Raw genomic sequence first — 14,945 nt, 5'->3', positions numbered from 1 at the left:
CAGGGCGGCTTACAATGCGTTAAGTAATAGTCTTCATACTTTTGTATATTTATAAAAAGTCAGTTTATTGCCCCCACAATCCGGGTCCTCATTTTACCTACCTTAGAAAGGATGGAAGGCTGAGTCAACCTTCAGCCTGGTGAGATTTGAACTTACAGTAACTGCAGGCAGCTGATGTTAATAACAGTGCTTTAGTCTGCTGTGCCACCAGGACTTACCCCGCCCACCTCATCAGAGGCTTTTTTTTTTTTTTTTTTTTTTTACTTTTAAAAGCATTTTTTCTACAACCTCTTTGGCTGAAAAAATGCTTTTAAAAGTAAAACAAAAAAAAGTTGGCCATGCCCACCCAGTCATATTACCCCCACCAAGCCACGCCCACAAAATAAGCCACACCCACAGAACCAGTAGTAAAAAAATTTAGAACCCACCCCTGACACTTATATACATATAGATACTGTATATATACACTAAATTAGCATCTTTGGTTCTTGGAGCCTTACTGAAATAATTAATTGAATCCAGGTCAAATATATCACTGCCCTCACCAGAAGTTTGGAGTGGGTACTATCTCTATATCTTTGAGGCCACAGGGATTTCTTCAGGTGGAGAAAGGATTATCGGTATTTGTTGTCTAAAAATGGCTGTAGGAGGAAGTTTCTGAAGTAGGCAGGCCTAGTATAAATATTTCTTATTTACTGATATACTTTAGTTCCTGCCTGGCACAGTTCCTCAGGCACTTCTAACTGTTTAAAATACAAAAATCTAGATTGCCAAGACATCACACCAAATGGGGTCCACAGTCCTATCTTTGGACTGCTTCCCTGAATGATTGCTTTGGATTACCAAGGAAATAACTTCATTATTGTGTAAAGATGTATGGAAGCTATTCTGGATCTTTTTGAATGCTTTAAGTTTTCAGACAGATAGCTATCGAATTGCCCAAATTATTTGCTAAAGTTGGTTATATTTTGATAATTTTAAAATGCATATGCAATGGGGAAAGATAAGCAAGTATCATTAAAAGCCAGCAATATTTACACTTAATTGACACTGCCAATATGAATTTTTCTTCTAAAAGGTTGCTTGCAAAAGAATCAGTAACAACTTTCTATATACTACTCAATCACACCCCCTATTGGGAGGGATAAGTAAAACACATAGACCACTTCCACGAGTTGTTTATTTATTGAAATTTGCAGACTAAGAATTCTAGTTGTTCTCCACAAGCTTTTAGGTTTCAGGTTGAGAGAAGCTAGAAATGTCAGCAGAAACATCCACTAGACTAGAAAAATCCTGGCAGGAATTTGCTTTGGTGGGAATGGAGAATTCCCATCATCTCTAACGTTGACTATGTTGGCTGAAGCAACTGGGAGTTGTAGTTTAGCCCCAGCGGGAGAGTCATGAAATTCGGTCTGCTAATGTAGACACTTCTGCTGGCAGCAAGATTAAGTAGCAGATGTTAGCATATTCTTCATTCATGTAGACTAGAATTTGACCCACAATTACTAAAGTAATTTTTAATTAGAAAGTATACAGTACATCCTGCATTCTACTATTCTATCAAGCATACTGTTGGTAACATGAAATACACTCTGAGCACTAGCCACTGATGTGAATTCTCAAAGGTATTTCCATGTAACAAGCAATGTTACGTTTTAAAAACACATAATGTAGTATCTCTCCGGCTAAGGCTGTTCTGTCATCCAAGAGAAAGATCAAGTGATGGGAATACAGACAGACAGGTGTTGTCTCCTGGTGCCATGGTAGCTCAACAATAACAACATCAATATCAACCAAACAGGTTGGTTGGGCAGGAATCTACAACATGCACAGACCTGTTGCAGGTTTTCTGCCTTACTCTAACTCTGCTGACACGATCCCAAGAGCTCTTGTGCAGCTAGTCACCTGCGTTTTTAACTAATAGAGATGTTAAATCAGACTTGGAAAACTCTTTGCTAATCAATAACACGGACAGCCAGTCTCTAGTCATCTGAGTTTAATTTTTTTTTAAATGTTAAACCAGACTTGGGAAACTCTTTGCTAATGCATATAGGTAACCAATCAAAACCGAGATTTCACACAAACAGAGAAGCAGCAGCTGCTGTGATCCACAGAAGGCAAAAATTGAATTAGATTAAAGCTCAGCTACAGGGACAAATTTATTAGCACCCAAGAACCCTTGTGGGACTTTTAAGCACATTTTAAATCACCTTATCCAAATTTGCCTGCTTGGGGAAAAAGGATGAGAAGTTGGATTCATTTTCCTAACTTCTGAAAGAGTTTATCTGCAGCAGGATTTACTACCTGAGTATCTGCTAGGGCAATTAAACCTACTCTCAGGATGGTTTTCATGATCTCTAAGCAGGCTTAAAATGGCACCAGAAGTAGAAGGTTGATCACCATGGAGATAGCCCTGTGGTTTGTTTTAATCTAGCATGGGGATCAAGAACAATACTGACCAGAAAACTTTCAGAAGGTAAGCTATACCTTTGACAGTTGTGCAAAATATAAATTAATCTTTGGGATTCTATGTGTACAAAGCAATTTTAATATAAGGATTGATCTGGAACCTCAACCAGCCAAACTATTTAGCATTTGTTCCAGAATCTGGATAGTGTAATCCTGTCTAGTCACTAAAAAAGGGAATCATAGAACAAATATCATATTGCAGCAATGATTTCTAGAGAAAAAAAAATTGTAATGAAAGAATCCTCCTGAAATGTTTTTCAAATACAGGGAGTCCTCAACTTACGACTGTTGGTTTAACAATATTTTGAAATTACAACTGCCATTGAAAAAGCAATTTACGACCTGTCCTACCACTCCTGCAATCACATCAGTGGTGGGTTGCCCCTGGTTCACAACAGTTCTACAGAACTGGTAGTAAAACTGGTGGGAAGCTCCGCCCACTGACCCCGACGTCATCAAAATGCTTCTGCGCATGCACAGAAGCTTTTTCACTTGCGCAGAAGAGCGTGTGTGCGCGGCCTCACTGCAAACCAGTATTAAAGGTAAATAGAACCCACCCCTGAATCACATGATAGCAATCCAGATATTTGGCAATCGGCTCACACTTATGATGGTTGTGGCGTATGTAGTCATGTGATTGCAAATTGCAAACTTCCCAGCCAGCATCTGACAAACAAAGTCATTGGGAAAGCAGGATTGGCTTAAGTGTTTCACTTAAAAGACCACACGGAACGCTTAATGCAGTGTTTCTCAACCTTGGCTGCTGGACGGGGAATTCTGGGAGTTGAAGTCCACACATTGTCCAGAGGCCAAGGTTGAGAAATACTGGCTTAATGGATGTGGTAAAAATGGTCCCAACATTGAGTCTGGTCATGTAGGACTCAGTTAATGGCTGCATCGTTTAGTGACTGAAATTCCAGTCCCAGTTGAGATCATAAGACAGGGACTACCTGTACATACTTTGCAATCCATGAAATTGGACTTAGTGTTCTCCTCCCATTTGATTTGTCCACAAGGAAACCAAAAGTACCTTCCTGTATCAGGCATATTTGGTTCCAGGCATTGAAAATACTCAGTTCACCAACTCTTCTACCGTAGCTCGCAAAAGGCCAGAAAACTGATTTGCAAACATATGTGCTGCCTTCTTGAAATAATGTTCTACTTTTCTAAAATTTAACCTCCATACCGGCGCAGACTCAGGAGTTTACCAAATCCCAAGAAATGCAAAATTCCCTCCCACAAAAAAACCCCCCAAAAAACCCCCTATCAACTGCTAACATTTCTTCTTCCAATGTGGCTATACAGGTGGTCCTCGACTTACAACAGTTCATTTAGTGACCATTCAAAGTTACAAGGGCACTGAAAAAAAATGACTTCTGACCATTTTTCACACTTACAACCGTTGCCACATCCTCGCGATCATGTGATCAAAATTCAGAGCCTTGGCAACTGGCTCATATTTATGACGGTGGCAGTGTCCTGGGGTCATGCGACCACCTTTTGTGACTTTCTGACAAGCAAAGTCAATGGGGAAGCTGGATTTACTTAACAACCATGTTACTATCTTAACAACCGCAGGGATTCATTTAACAACTCTGGCAACAAAGGTGGTAAAATGGGGCAAAACCTGCTTAACAGCTGTCTCACAACAGAAATTTTGTCATAAGTCATAAATCGAGGACTACCTGTATACTATAATCCCGAGCAGGAATCAGAAAAAGTTCCTTTTAGGACCCTAGAACTTACTTAATCAGATGGCGTTATGCATTTATTGTGTAAAATAGTTGATGATTCCTTATGTTGCAAATTAATCCCAAGATCTTTCACAATATCCAGTTTGTCATAGTTAAGACAAGCAGGGGCAGTGCATCTCTCAGCTAATTAGCTGGTATATGTCTTCCTAAAAGTTTTGTCCACAAATTATAGAGCCAAATCAAGCTATTTCATCAGTGAATTCCAGGTACTCTGTTGTCTATGGATTTGACCTTGAATCAGGCATTTACAGTAGTGGCCAAAATTATGGAAAACTTTTGGGAAAAGTATATTTTGAGGTTTGATGGCTAATAACACCACTTTTTTTTTTTTGGAGTTTCAAGATGATCATATTCCACTGATGGAACAGCCTGGGAATAGCCCAGACCTTAACCCACTTGAAAATCTATAGAGCCTACTAAAGAAACTTGTTAGTCAGAAGCGACCCAGCAATAAAACCCAGTTAATAGAAGCAATCATTCAATCTTGGTTTCACATTATAACAGCTGCAGAACTAAAAGACTTGGTTCACTCCATGGGAAGATGTTGTAAGGCTACAATTCATGCTAAAGGTTACCCAACTAAGTATTAACTGACATGGTGATAATTTTTGTATATCTCGTTTCACTTTTCTTCTTTATAACTGCTATTCTAATAGCAAATCCTTCATATTGCATTACATTCTTGATTAAATTATCTTTCCATTGATATATAATTTTATGGTACTACTCCCCAAAAAAAGTGGTGTTATTAGCTAGTTTTAGAAAATACACTTTTCCCAAAAGGTTTTCACAATTTTGGCCACTACTGTATATGCTTCTTGTTTATTAGACTTTTACTTGCTGTACAACTTCAGGCTTGGCCAGCTAGAAGACAGCATAATATGACTAGCTGATAAACCTGTTTCTTGAAATTGATAAAAATGCAATTAAGTTAAACCCTAAAAGCTTATTGTCTAAGAAGTAGATCCATAAATTCTTTTGGAGGATTGGACTTTCACTCATAAATCTCCAAATGGGAGATCTGATTTCAGATATAATCAGAAGTTCAGAGAGATAGCCATAGGAGGAACAGGGGTGTAGCCTACCACTTAAAATACCTGACTCGCTGGCTGATAAGAGATACACAGGCTTGTTTTCTTTCTTTAGCATGAAACCATCCCTTTATTAGGACAGCTGTGAAAAATGTAACAAATACAGGTAGTCCTCGATTTACAACCACGATTGAGCCCAAAATTTCTGTTGCTAAGCGAGACAGATCTTAAGTGAATTTTGCCTGATTTTATGAGCTTGCTTGCCACTGTTGTTAAGTGAATCACTTCAGTTGTTAAATTAGTAAGGCAGCTGTTAAGTGAAGCTGGCTTCCCCATTGACTTTGCTTGTCAGAAGGTCACAAAAGGTGATCACATGACTCCAGGACACCGCAACGGTCATAAATATGAGTCAGTGTGAAAAACGGTCACATTACTTTTTTTCCAGCATCGTTGTAACTTCAAACGGTCACTAAATGGATGGTTGTAAGTTGAGGACTACCTGTATAGAATCCTTAAATTTGAAAAGGGAAGACCAGAAGTAGGGAGATCAGAAGTAGAATGAATTGTGTAAATATGTACCTGTGTGTATATATTTATTTTTTTCCCCCAGTGATTTTATAGATTGCAGAATTCAAAGTTTGAATTCCTTTGGTGCAGGTAACTTATCCTGCCCAGAGGACAGGGTGCTACCAGTTAAACATGGGAAAACATCCCAATAAACATCCTTAAAGCTATCTTAGAATTATGATCTGTAGGTAGAACGTTCAACTTTAATTCCTAATTCTGACAGTAATTCTGACAGGATGCTTTATAAAAAACCCACAAGTTAATTACAGAGGAATCCATGCCATGCCATGCTTAATACTCCCACCACTGTCACAAACAACTACTCTGTGTTGCAACAAAGCCACACCAATGGAAACTGGCCCAGAAAAACAACAACAAAACAAACCCCTTTCACCTTATCTTATATATCTTGCTGAAGAATTTCTCTTTCGCTTTCTATTCTCCTGAATTTTCTCTTAGTTTAATTTCCGAATCTTGTGGTTGGGACTGAAAAAGCTGTTAGAACTGGCAGGGTGACAAATAGGTTTCCTAAGTTCTATCACCAAAAAAGGCTACATTATGCTCATTACTTATGGACTTAAATATCTGTTTGTTGGGTTTTATTTTTATATGTCGATCACAGGAAAATAATTTGAACTATGATTGAACTCCCCATCAGAGCCCTAATCTAGTTTTTAACCTGGAAGCAGTTACCAACAAACTTATCAAATACAGTACATTTCAAGATGCACAAATTTTCTGAGAGCTAAAAAATTGGTTTGGAGAATGACTTACAACAGTTAATTTAGTGACCATTCAAAGTTACAAGGGCACTGAAAAAAGTGACTTATGACCGTTTTTCACAGTTACGACCTTTGAAGCATCCCATGATCATGTGATCAAAATTCAGATGCTTGGCAACTGGTTCCTATTTATGACTTGCTATGTCACTTGCTGTGATCCCGTTTTATGACTTTCTGACAAGCAAAGTCAATGGGGAAGGCAGATTCATTTAACAATCATGTTGCTACCTTAACAACTGCAGAGATTTATTTAACAACTGTAGCAAGGAAAGTCGTAAAATGGGCCAAAACTCACTTAACAAATGCCTTGCTTAATAACAGAAATTTTGGGCTCAATTGTGGTCATGGAATGGAATAGAATTTTTATTGGCCAAGTGTGATTGGACACACAAGGAATTTGTCTTGGTGCATATGTTCTCAGTGTACATAAAAGAAAAGATACGTTCGTCAAGAATCATAAGGTACAACACTTAATGATAGTCATAGGGTACAAATAAGCAATCAAATCATATTAGGAAACAGTCAATATAAATTGTAAGGATACAAGCAACAACTTGTCATAACCTGAGGACTACCTATATTCTAAAACGAATTAGTGAAGTTGACTCTCAAAGGCGTCTGTCCGAGAGTTTCAAGATGATCAAGTTGTTGTTCAATGTACAACTCAGATACTTGAAATTTTGCTTTAGAGGTAGTTCTCGACTTACAACCACAACTGAGCCCCAAATTTCTCTTGCTATGTGAGACAGTTATTAAGTGAATTTTGTCCCATTTTATGACCTTTCTTGAAACAGTTTTTAAATGAATCACTGAAGTTGCTAAGTTAGTAACATAGTTGTTAAATGAATCTGGCTTCCCCATTGACTCTGCTTGTCAGAAAGTTGCAAAAAGTTGATCACAAAATCCCGGGACACTGCAACCCTCATAAATATGAACCAGTTGCCAAGCATCTGATTTTTTGATCACGTGACTATGGGGATGCTGCAACGGTTGTAAGTGTGAAAAACAGTCATTTTCAGTGCCTTTGTAACTTTGAATGGTCACTAAATAAACTGTTGTAAGTTGAGAACTACCTGTAGTTAATTAAGCAGTGACTTAAATTTGCTACTGAAAAAACAGAGAATAATAAATATTAAGAATAACACATGGAATGTGTTGCCTTTCAGATGTTGCTGGATTACAATTCTGTCCTTCCAATATCATTGTCTACTCTGGTTTGATGGTTGTCTACCCATCAAGAATGCCACTAAGTCCCACTGCTTTGGTTTGAGAATTGGTTTATGTACACTATTTCTACTTTAGCAAGTTTCATTAAAGTCCAAGTGCATGTGCTATTAAACCCACACAGTTCAAAATCCTTCCTGAATATCTGGAATAGGCCGAAGGGATATTTACTGGTAGATAACTGGCTGAGTTAAAAGAAGTCAGTAATTTCTGACACCCAACTATTTACCATAGTAACAGCAGAATGAGCTCATCCCAAAACTATATTGCTGAAATTACAAAAGTTGCAGCAGGGGGAACAGGTAAGTCCAGAGTGTTTTTTTCCTATGGTAGGAGAAGTCAATGTAGCTTCCTTTCCTGAAGGAACGATTTTATGCTGAAGGATTTTAATTAAAAAGAAAGCCAAACAGATCCCATAGATCTGAACTCTCTCTCCTCCCCACTTGTCTGTCACATTGAGGCAATATTTGGATCCAATTACACTTCCTTTCAGCTTTCAGTTCTTATTTTCAGATAAGTGCAATCATAATGAAGATAGCAAGAAAAAATGAAGACGACAACCCAAAAATCACAAGTAAGATCTTGCCTGTACACACATTCATATTGGGTAATTGTTTCGGTTTCTGTCAACAATCCTATGACCTCCAGTGAGATGCTCTGAGATCTAAGCTTTCATTATAAAAGTAGAAAACTTCTACTAGAGTTCTCTGGGGAAGGGGACAATCCCAATATATTTTCACAGCATAAATATATAATGCTTTTACAATGTCCCTTCTGAGACGTAGCCCAAGTTAGTGGAAGGTGAGGAGAAGGGAGATATTATTCCCTAGCTCTGCCTTAAGAGCCTTTTGAATTCTTTTGGAATAAACTTCACAAATTACAAAAAGGAGGAAGCTATTTTGAAGCTGATTCCTTAAATTTGCATTTGGTGTAACAATCTGGTCTTCAAGCTCTTGTTTTCAGTTTTCTTTTCCAAGTTTCAACCCTCCTGAAGAAGTCCATGAGATAATTTCAGATGAGCCTCATAATAATTCAGTTCAAAATAAAACAAACTCCCAACCATCACTGAACTTCATCTACTGAATAGAAAATTAATGATTAACATTATCAAAGGTGCTTTTTCAAAAGACAACTGGACATTGACTCCTTGAAGACGTTTCACTTCTCATCCAAGAAGCTTCTTCAGTTCAGAACAAAACCTCTTCAAAGAAAAACAAAGTCCAGTTGCTTTTTGAAAAAGTACCTTTGGGACAACCATGAACTGGGTGACTGAGAATTTTTATAGATATTATCCACTAGACTGCTTTATCATCGTCTCAGGTCTAGTTACTGCAATACAAGGCTTCTGTTATCTGCTTAATAACATGTAACCTATAGATCTTCTCACCACGTACTTTTAAAATCGCACGTGTCTCTTTGTACACATCTTTTATAGTCACAAGCCTAACAATTATTCACCTGTTGATGGTTTCATCAAGGTATCAGAGGGAAAAGGAATTTTAATCCTGACAAATTGTAGGCTTCTCTTTGGCACCCAACAACTCCCTTTATCTAAATGGCTCCTGGCTATGCCTTTGGCAAGACCAAGGATATTGTCCAAATGATACTTTTCATTCTTAAATATGATGGTGTAGAGCAAGGGTGTCAAACTCACATCATCATGGCAGCGTCATGTGATGTATCGGGACTTTTCCCTCCCTTTGCTAAACCGGGCATGGGTGTGGCCAGCGTGTGATGCATCCGGCCCATGGGCCGCAAGTTTGACAGCCTTGGTGTAGAGGAAACCCTCTTTTTTCTTCCTTTCATAATATTAGCATTCAAAAGTTATACAATTAGACCAATCTCCTCAAACAATCCAGAATTAATTGATTGAACATGCTATTATCAGAGCATATGGTGGCTTTCTATTTAAACGGTAATCAGACAAATTCATTGATAGCAGCTAGGTGAGAGCTCTAGGTCCAGCAGTGGGCTGCTGAATTTAAGTTGCTAAAAGGCTATTTACAGGAGCTCTTGGCTGCCATCATGGGAAGTAGGAAGCTGGATCAATGCAGTGGGCCCTTTTCTTCTTCGTCTTTTTCTTCTTCCTTTTTACTAACTCTGCTACTAAGTAAAAGGTATTCTTCATAACAGACTGTATTAAGATGTACCCTGTTTCCCCGAAAATAAGACATCCCCTGATAATAAGCCCAATTGGGCTTTTGAGCGCATGCACTAAAATAACCCCTGTGCATGCATTTAAAAAAATATTTAAATGCATGCCCAGCCAGTTCCCACCATTTCCTCTGGTTAGGGTTAGGGAGACAGAGCTGGAAATCAGGTAAGACTGCAAGAGGAGCCCCGTCTTGCTCCACATGCCCCAAAATAATAAGACCTCCCTGAAAATAAGGCCAAGTGCTTATTTCAGGGTTCAAAAAGATATGATAGGGTCTTGTTTTCAGGAAACAGGGTATCATGTGTTCAGAATATTGGAGAGGACCGTGCCCTTCACACATTCCTTCTTTCTGGTGTGAGAATCCTTTTCATCAGGAAAGGAAGTAGCTCAATCTGGGCTCCTTTCTCAAGCATCTCTCAAGACAAGCCTCTCAGATGTCATCCCAACATCAGTCATTACTTAAAGGAGCCGGTGGCTACACTTGTTCTAGGATTCTGGTCCTGTGTCCAGAAGCTGCTCTTAAGCAGGAACACCAGCAGTGTTACTTCAGGACACTCTATGGGTGGAGCTGTGCTATCAAGTTGCATCAGTACTAGGAACTGCCTGATTGGGGCTGCAGAAATCCAAAGGACCACTAGATAGTAGCAAAGAGCTAGAGTTTTCTGTAACTCTTTGCTGCCATCTAGAGGTCACCCCTCTTACTTGTTGCCTGCTGCCACTTAGCTCTCACTGATTGTGCCACTCTAGACAAATGCTTGGCCTTGTGTGCTTGAGGACCACAAAGCAACTACCTCCCCTATGTTGACTGTATATGTACCACTGATTTTCAACAACTCTCCATAATGCTATAAGCTGTTCAAACTACCTGGAGGTTTGCTTCACATGTAAAAGAACATAGTCTAGTTTGCCTGGAGCTCAAACTCTATCATCATCTTACCTGTGAGCTGATTGAAACCCATCTGGTGTAGAGCGTGTGTAACATTTTTTTCATAGTTGAGGACCACATAGAGGGCATACTTGTCTTCGTAGTATTGGGTCCCACGTATCATACGGAGGTTCTGCAGTGGCAGGTAAGTGAAGACATTCATGGCGATCAAAACATAGCCTGTTACTTCTCGGATAGTCTAGGAAGGATGAAATGAAAACATAAAACTCACCATAACTCAGCCAGACTTAACATACCCATCAGAGATTATTACCATACTGGCAGGGAATTGTCAGAAATGCAAACAAGCCAGGGAAAACTATCATAACATTCATTGCATATATTCACTATCAAATATGTGGCTAGTCATTTTGTTAATCAATCAGGCTCCCAAGTAAAATTGATGCCATCTTAGGATGCTGTGACTTAATGGAAGAGAAAAATGTATGTGATTGTAATTGGTTTTCCTCTGTTCTTCCTCAATGGATGGCAGCCTAAAAAAGCTGGATTTGATACGATAGTTGTTCCATTGGCATCACGGGCTCTACAAACATTTGGACGCAGTTCTGATGAACTACAAGAAGGAACAGTTGGTGGAAAGGATCAATGAGTAGAGTGAAGCTAAACAGACTCACATCTTCAAATAGAGGTCACTGCCAAGGAGCAATAAATCAGAAGGGAGTGGGGAGTGATTTCTGATTGAAATGTGCCAAACAGGAAAGAGGGCTAGATCTTGGAGAGCTACCACCATTCATTTTTTAATTTTACCCAGCCAGCTGTGTCTGAGAAGCAGTATAGTTGGCAGAAATTATGTGGGATATAGACAAAAACATTTCCCACCCCATGCTTTCAGGTAGACTCCATATCCTTATATTACACTGTTATTTGGATATAATCCATATCTAAAAACTTAAATATTCCCTATAACATGTAAATCAGTGGTGGGTTGCCCCCGGTTTGGACCGGTTCTATAGAACCAGTAGTAATACCGTTGGGAGGCTCCGCCCACTGACCCCGATGTCATCAGGCAAGCACACACGCAAGCATGCACGCGAGCAAAGCAAGTGCGCGCCCGAGCAAAGCAAGCGCACGAACATGGCCCCGTTGCGATCCAGTAGTAAAGGTAAGTAGAACCCACCCCTGATGTAAATGTATATTAAACATTTCATACTTTCATAATTCCTTTGCTGCACACACCCAGTTCTTTGCAATATTCTCTCATCTTTTCTATTACCTTCTCCTATTGGTATCTTATAATTATATTATTTTGTTGTTTGTATGTACACTGAGAGCTTCTGCATGGAGACAAATTCCTGGTATGTCCAATCACACTTGGCCAATAGAGAATATCATACTCTATATTCTACATTCTATTTTCATAAAAATTAGTGCTGAATTTCTCACTGCTAGCTAAGTCTTGCTACAATTGCTTACATTTATATTCCCAGTTCTTTATTTAAGGAAATAGTTTTCAGACTTTTTATATCAATCCTGCCACATCTCCTCCACCATTATCCTCTCTCTCATTTTATTAGTATTTGCTTTTGTTTGGGATTGAGAAATCATGATTAAATTTCAGTTTTCCCCCAGAAATGTAGATGTAAAGAGATGCATTTTACTCATGCGTATCCCATATATCTGCATATACAGATGGGTTCATGAAGTCACAAAGAAATAAGTAAAACGTAAAAGTCTTTATCTTCTTGAAAAATACAATATCTGAAGTAAAATAAATAAATCCAGAAAATTCTAAACATAACCAAGATATACATAATGTGTGAATAATCAGGGCTTGACATTGGTTGTTATAACTGATGCAATAACAGGCCTATCGGCCATATACGTAACCAGTTCTCTTTCAGCCAGCTGCCATATTGCGTGGCGATCTTCACCACATGATGAGCTCTTTGGTTAACTATGTGGCAGTATTGGAGTCAGGAGTTGGCTACCTTCAGGAAATGTTTTTGTAAGACAGCAAATGGGCACGGAAAGGACCTCCAAGATTTCGAAAACAGCCACTGGGTTAATAATTGACAGATTATTGTGCCATTGGAAGGACAGAAAGTTAACTTTGATCACTTTGCCCCAATTGTTGTTGTTTTTTTTTACTGGTGATGCCATGGAGCCCGCATTCCATAGGCAAGCTCAGTCTAGATTAATGTTACCATCTAGCCATTTAGAGATGGGTATGTCATCCCTTGTAGCCACTTCTCTGAGCATAATCCAAACCTCCACTGCCTCAATCACGAAATGAAAACAAATTAACCCAACAGAGACATTTTTAGCCAACTACTATCCACATATTCTATGTTTTTCTTAACCAAACAAATTCCTCTTTTTTCTTTTTAACCAAACTAGACTTCCTTCCTATATCTGGGGTTACCTATAAAAAAAAAATATTACTTTGCTGAATAAGTCATAATCTAAGATCTACTGAAATTGTTGACACTGACTTCAAAACATTATATAATGAGGCATTAATCCTAAATGTGTTTACTTCTGAGTAAAGCTCTTTAGGGTAAAAAAATTTGGCATGTCCCTTGGATAAATTATTTAAATTATTCACAATCATTAGTGTCTCATGATTCAGGTATTAGGGAAGGGAAAAGAATGATGAGACACAATGGAATGGGCATGTAAGCATTTTCTGGTTTTTCCCTGCAATCTATCCAATTAAATAGAAGATTATTGGAAAATATAACAAAGTGAGATGTAGTCTATCACTTTTTTTTTTTTTTTAAATCTGCCAGGAGCAAGTGAGAGCATGACCATCATTTGTCAGGTCTATGTACAATCACTAATAAAAACAGAAAGTTGGAATAGATAACTTCAGTCTGGTGAACGTAGATGGAAGAAGCCAAGATTTCCCACATTTTCTACGCTAGTTTCACACCTGCTGAAAAAAGGAAAATGTGTCCACCACATCTAGTTACCTGCAAGAAAGAAAGATCCTGGTTTTGTCCAATGAGCACTATCTCAAGGTTGCCCATGACGATCTCACAGTTGTTGTACATTTTATATAGCGTCTGATACCGTTGCTGGGCATCTCCTGTCACACTGAGCTCATTTTGGGTGCCTGCACAAACTGCAACAAGAAAGAAAAGAAAAGGAATGCATAAATCATTCATGAAGCCCACCAGACATAACATAGTTCAGTACTTATTCTATAATAGTTTGCATCATAAAAAGCAAAATCATCCATATATCATCACTTTCTGCTTTGATCAACCATTTCCACCAGAGCATGGCACTAGTAAATATCAGGAATGGAGCAGATAAGGTGTTACAGTCCAATCAAAGTTCTTACAGGGCTCTATTCTTTCAAATTGTAAACCGCCCTGAGTTTCCGGAGAAGACCGGCATATAAATTAAAGCAAAAAAAAAAATTATCAGTCTGAGGTTAGCTTCACTGTCATGGGTTCCATCTAAAAACACATGAATTAGATTTTTATGAAGGTGCTAAGATATTGTTGTTATCCCTTCCTGCATTATTTGAAAAATTCTTCTGGGACAAGGGAGGATGTCTAATCATCCTCCCTTTGTGATGGAATAAGTTCTTAGGTGATCCAATGGCATCATGACCAAGGGCTTGTAATTGCGCAAAATCTCATTATCTCTCTATAGTTTCTATTGATGGGAAGCTTCCATTTCAAGGCAATTGACAGTTCAAACTCTGGTCAATTTTGTCCCTGTTCACTTTGCTTAGGTTATTTTAACTGGTAGGAGGAACTGTAAGGAATGGAAGACTGGGAATAAATCTACTGCCAAAATACCCTGCATCAATCTCAGATACATTTGAAAAGCTAAGAAGCAGAGAATCTATTGCCCTTAAATATTTCCCAAGGACTCTAATGCTTCCAAGGCAGAGGAACAAAGATACACAAAACAAAAATATGTAAGAAACAGAGATATAATCCATAAAGGGCTTTTCCTAAAATAGGTTGCCGCTAATCTAAACTGATAAGAAAAATCAGATGATATGACAAAATCCAATAAGAGCTCTTCCAAATTCTTTTTTGTTGTTGTTGTTGTTGTTGT

General features: G+C 38.5%; 1 protein-coding gene across 1 annotated transcript in view; it reads right to left on the bottom strand.

Moving 5' to 3' along the window:
• ERBB3 (erb-b2 receptor tyrosine kinase 3) overlaps nucleotides 1-14,945 on the bottom strand; it is a 107,741-nt gene that overhangs the window by 37,927 nt on the left and 54,869 nt on the right. The window contains exons 2-3 of the mRNA XM_034412602.3: nucleotides 13,841-13,992; nucleotides 10,920-11,106 (exon numbers count right to left, since the gene is read on the bottom strand). Of these exons, the coding sequence (XP_034268493.2) occupies nucleotides 10,920-11,106; nucleotides 13,841-13,992 (339 nt within the window). The remainder of the gene's footprint in view (nucleotides 1-10,919; nucleotides 11,107-13,840; nucleotides 13,993-14,945) is intronic.

This window comes from Pantherophis guttatus, chromosome 2, assembly GCF_059756535.1.
Source record: "Pantherophis guttatus breed Tessera chromosome 2, ASM5975653v1, whole genome shotgun sequence".
Lineage (NCBI taxonomy): Eukaryota > Metazoa > Chordata > Lepidosauria > Squamata > Colubridae > Pantherophis > Pantherophis guttatus.
The sequence above is the reverse complement of the archived record's forward strand: the minus strand, read 5'-3'. Positions and strand labels throughout refer to the sequence as shown.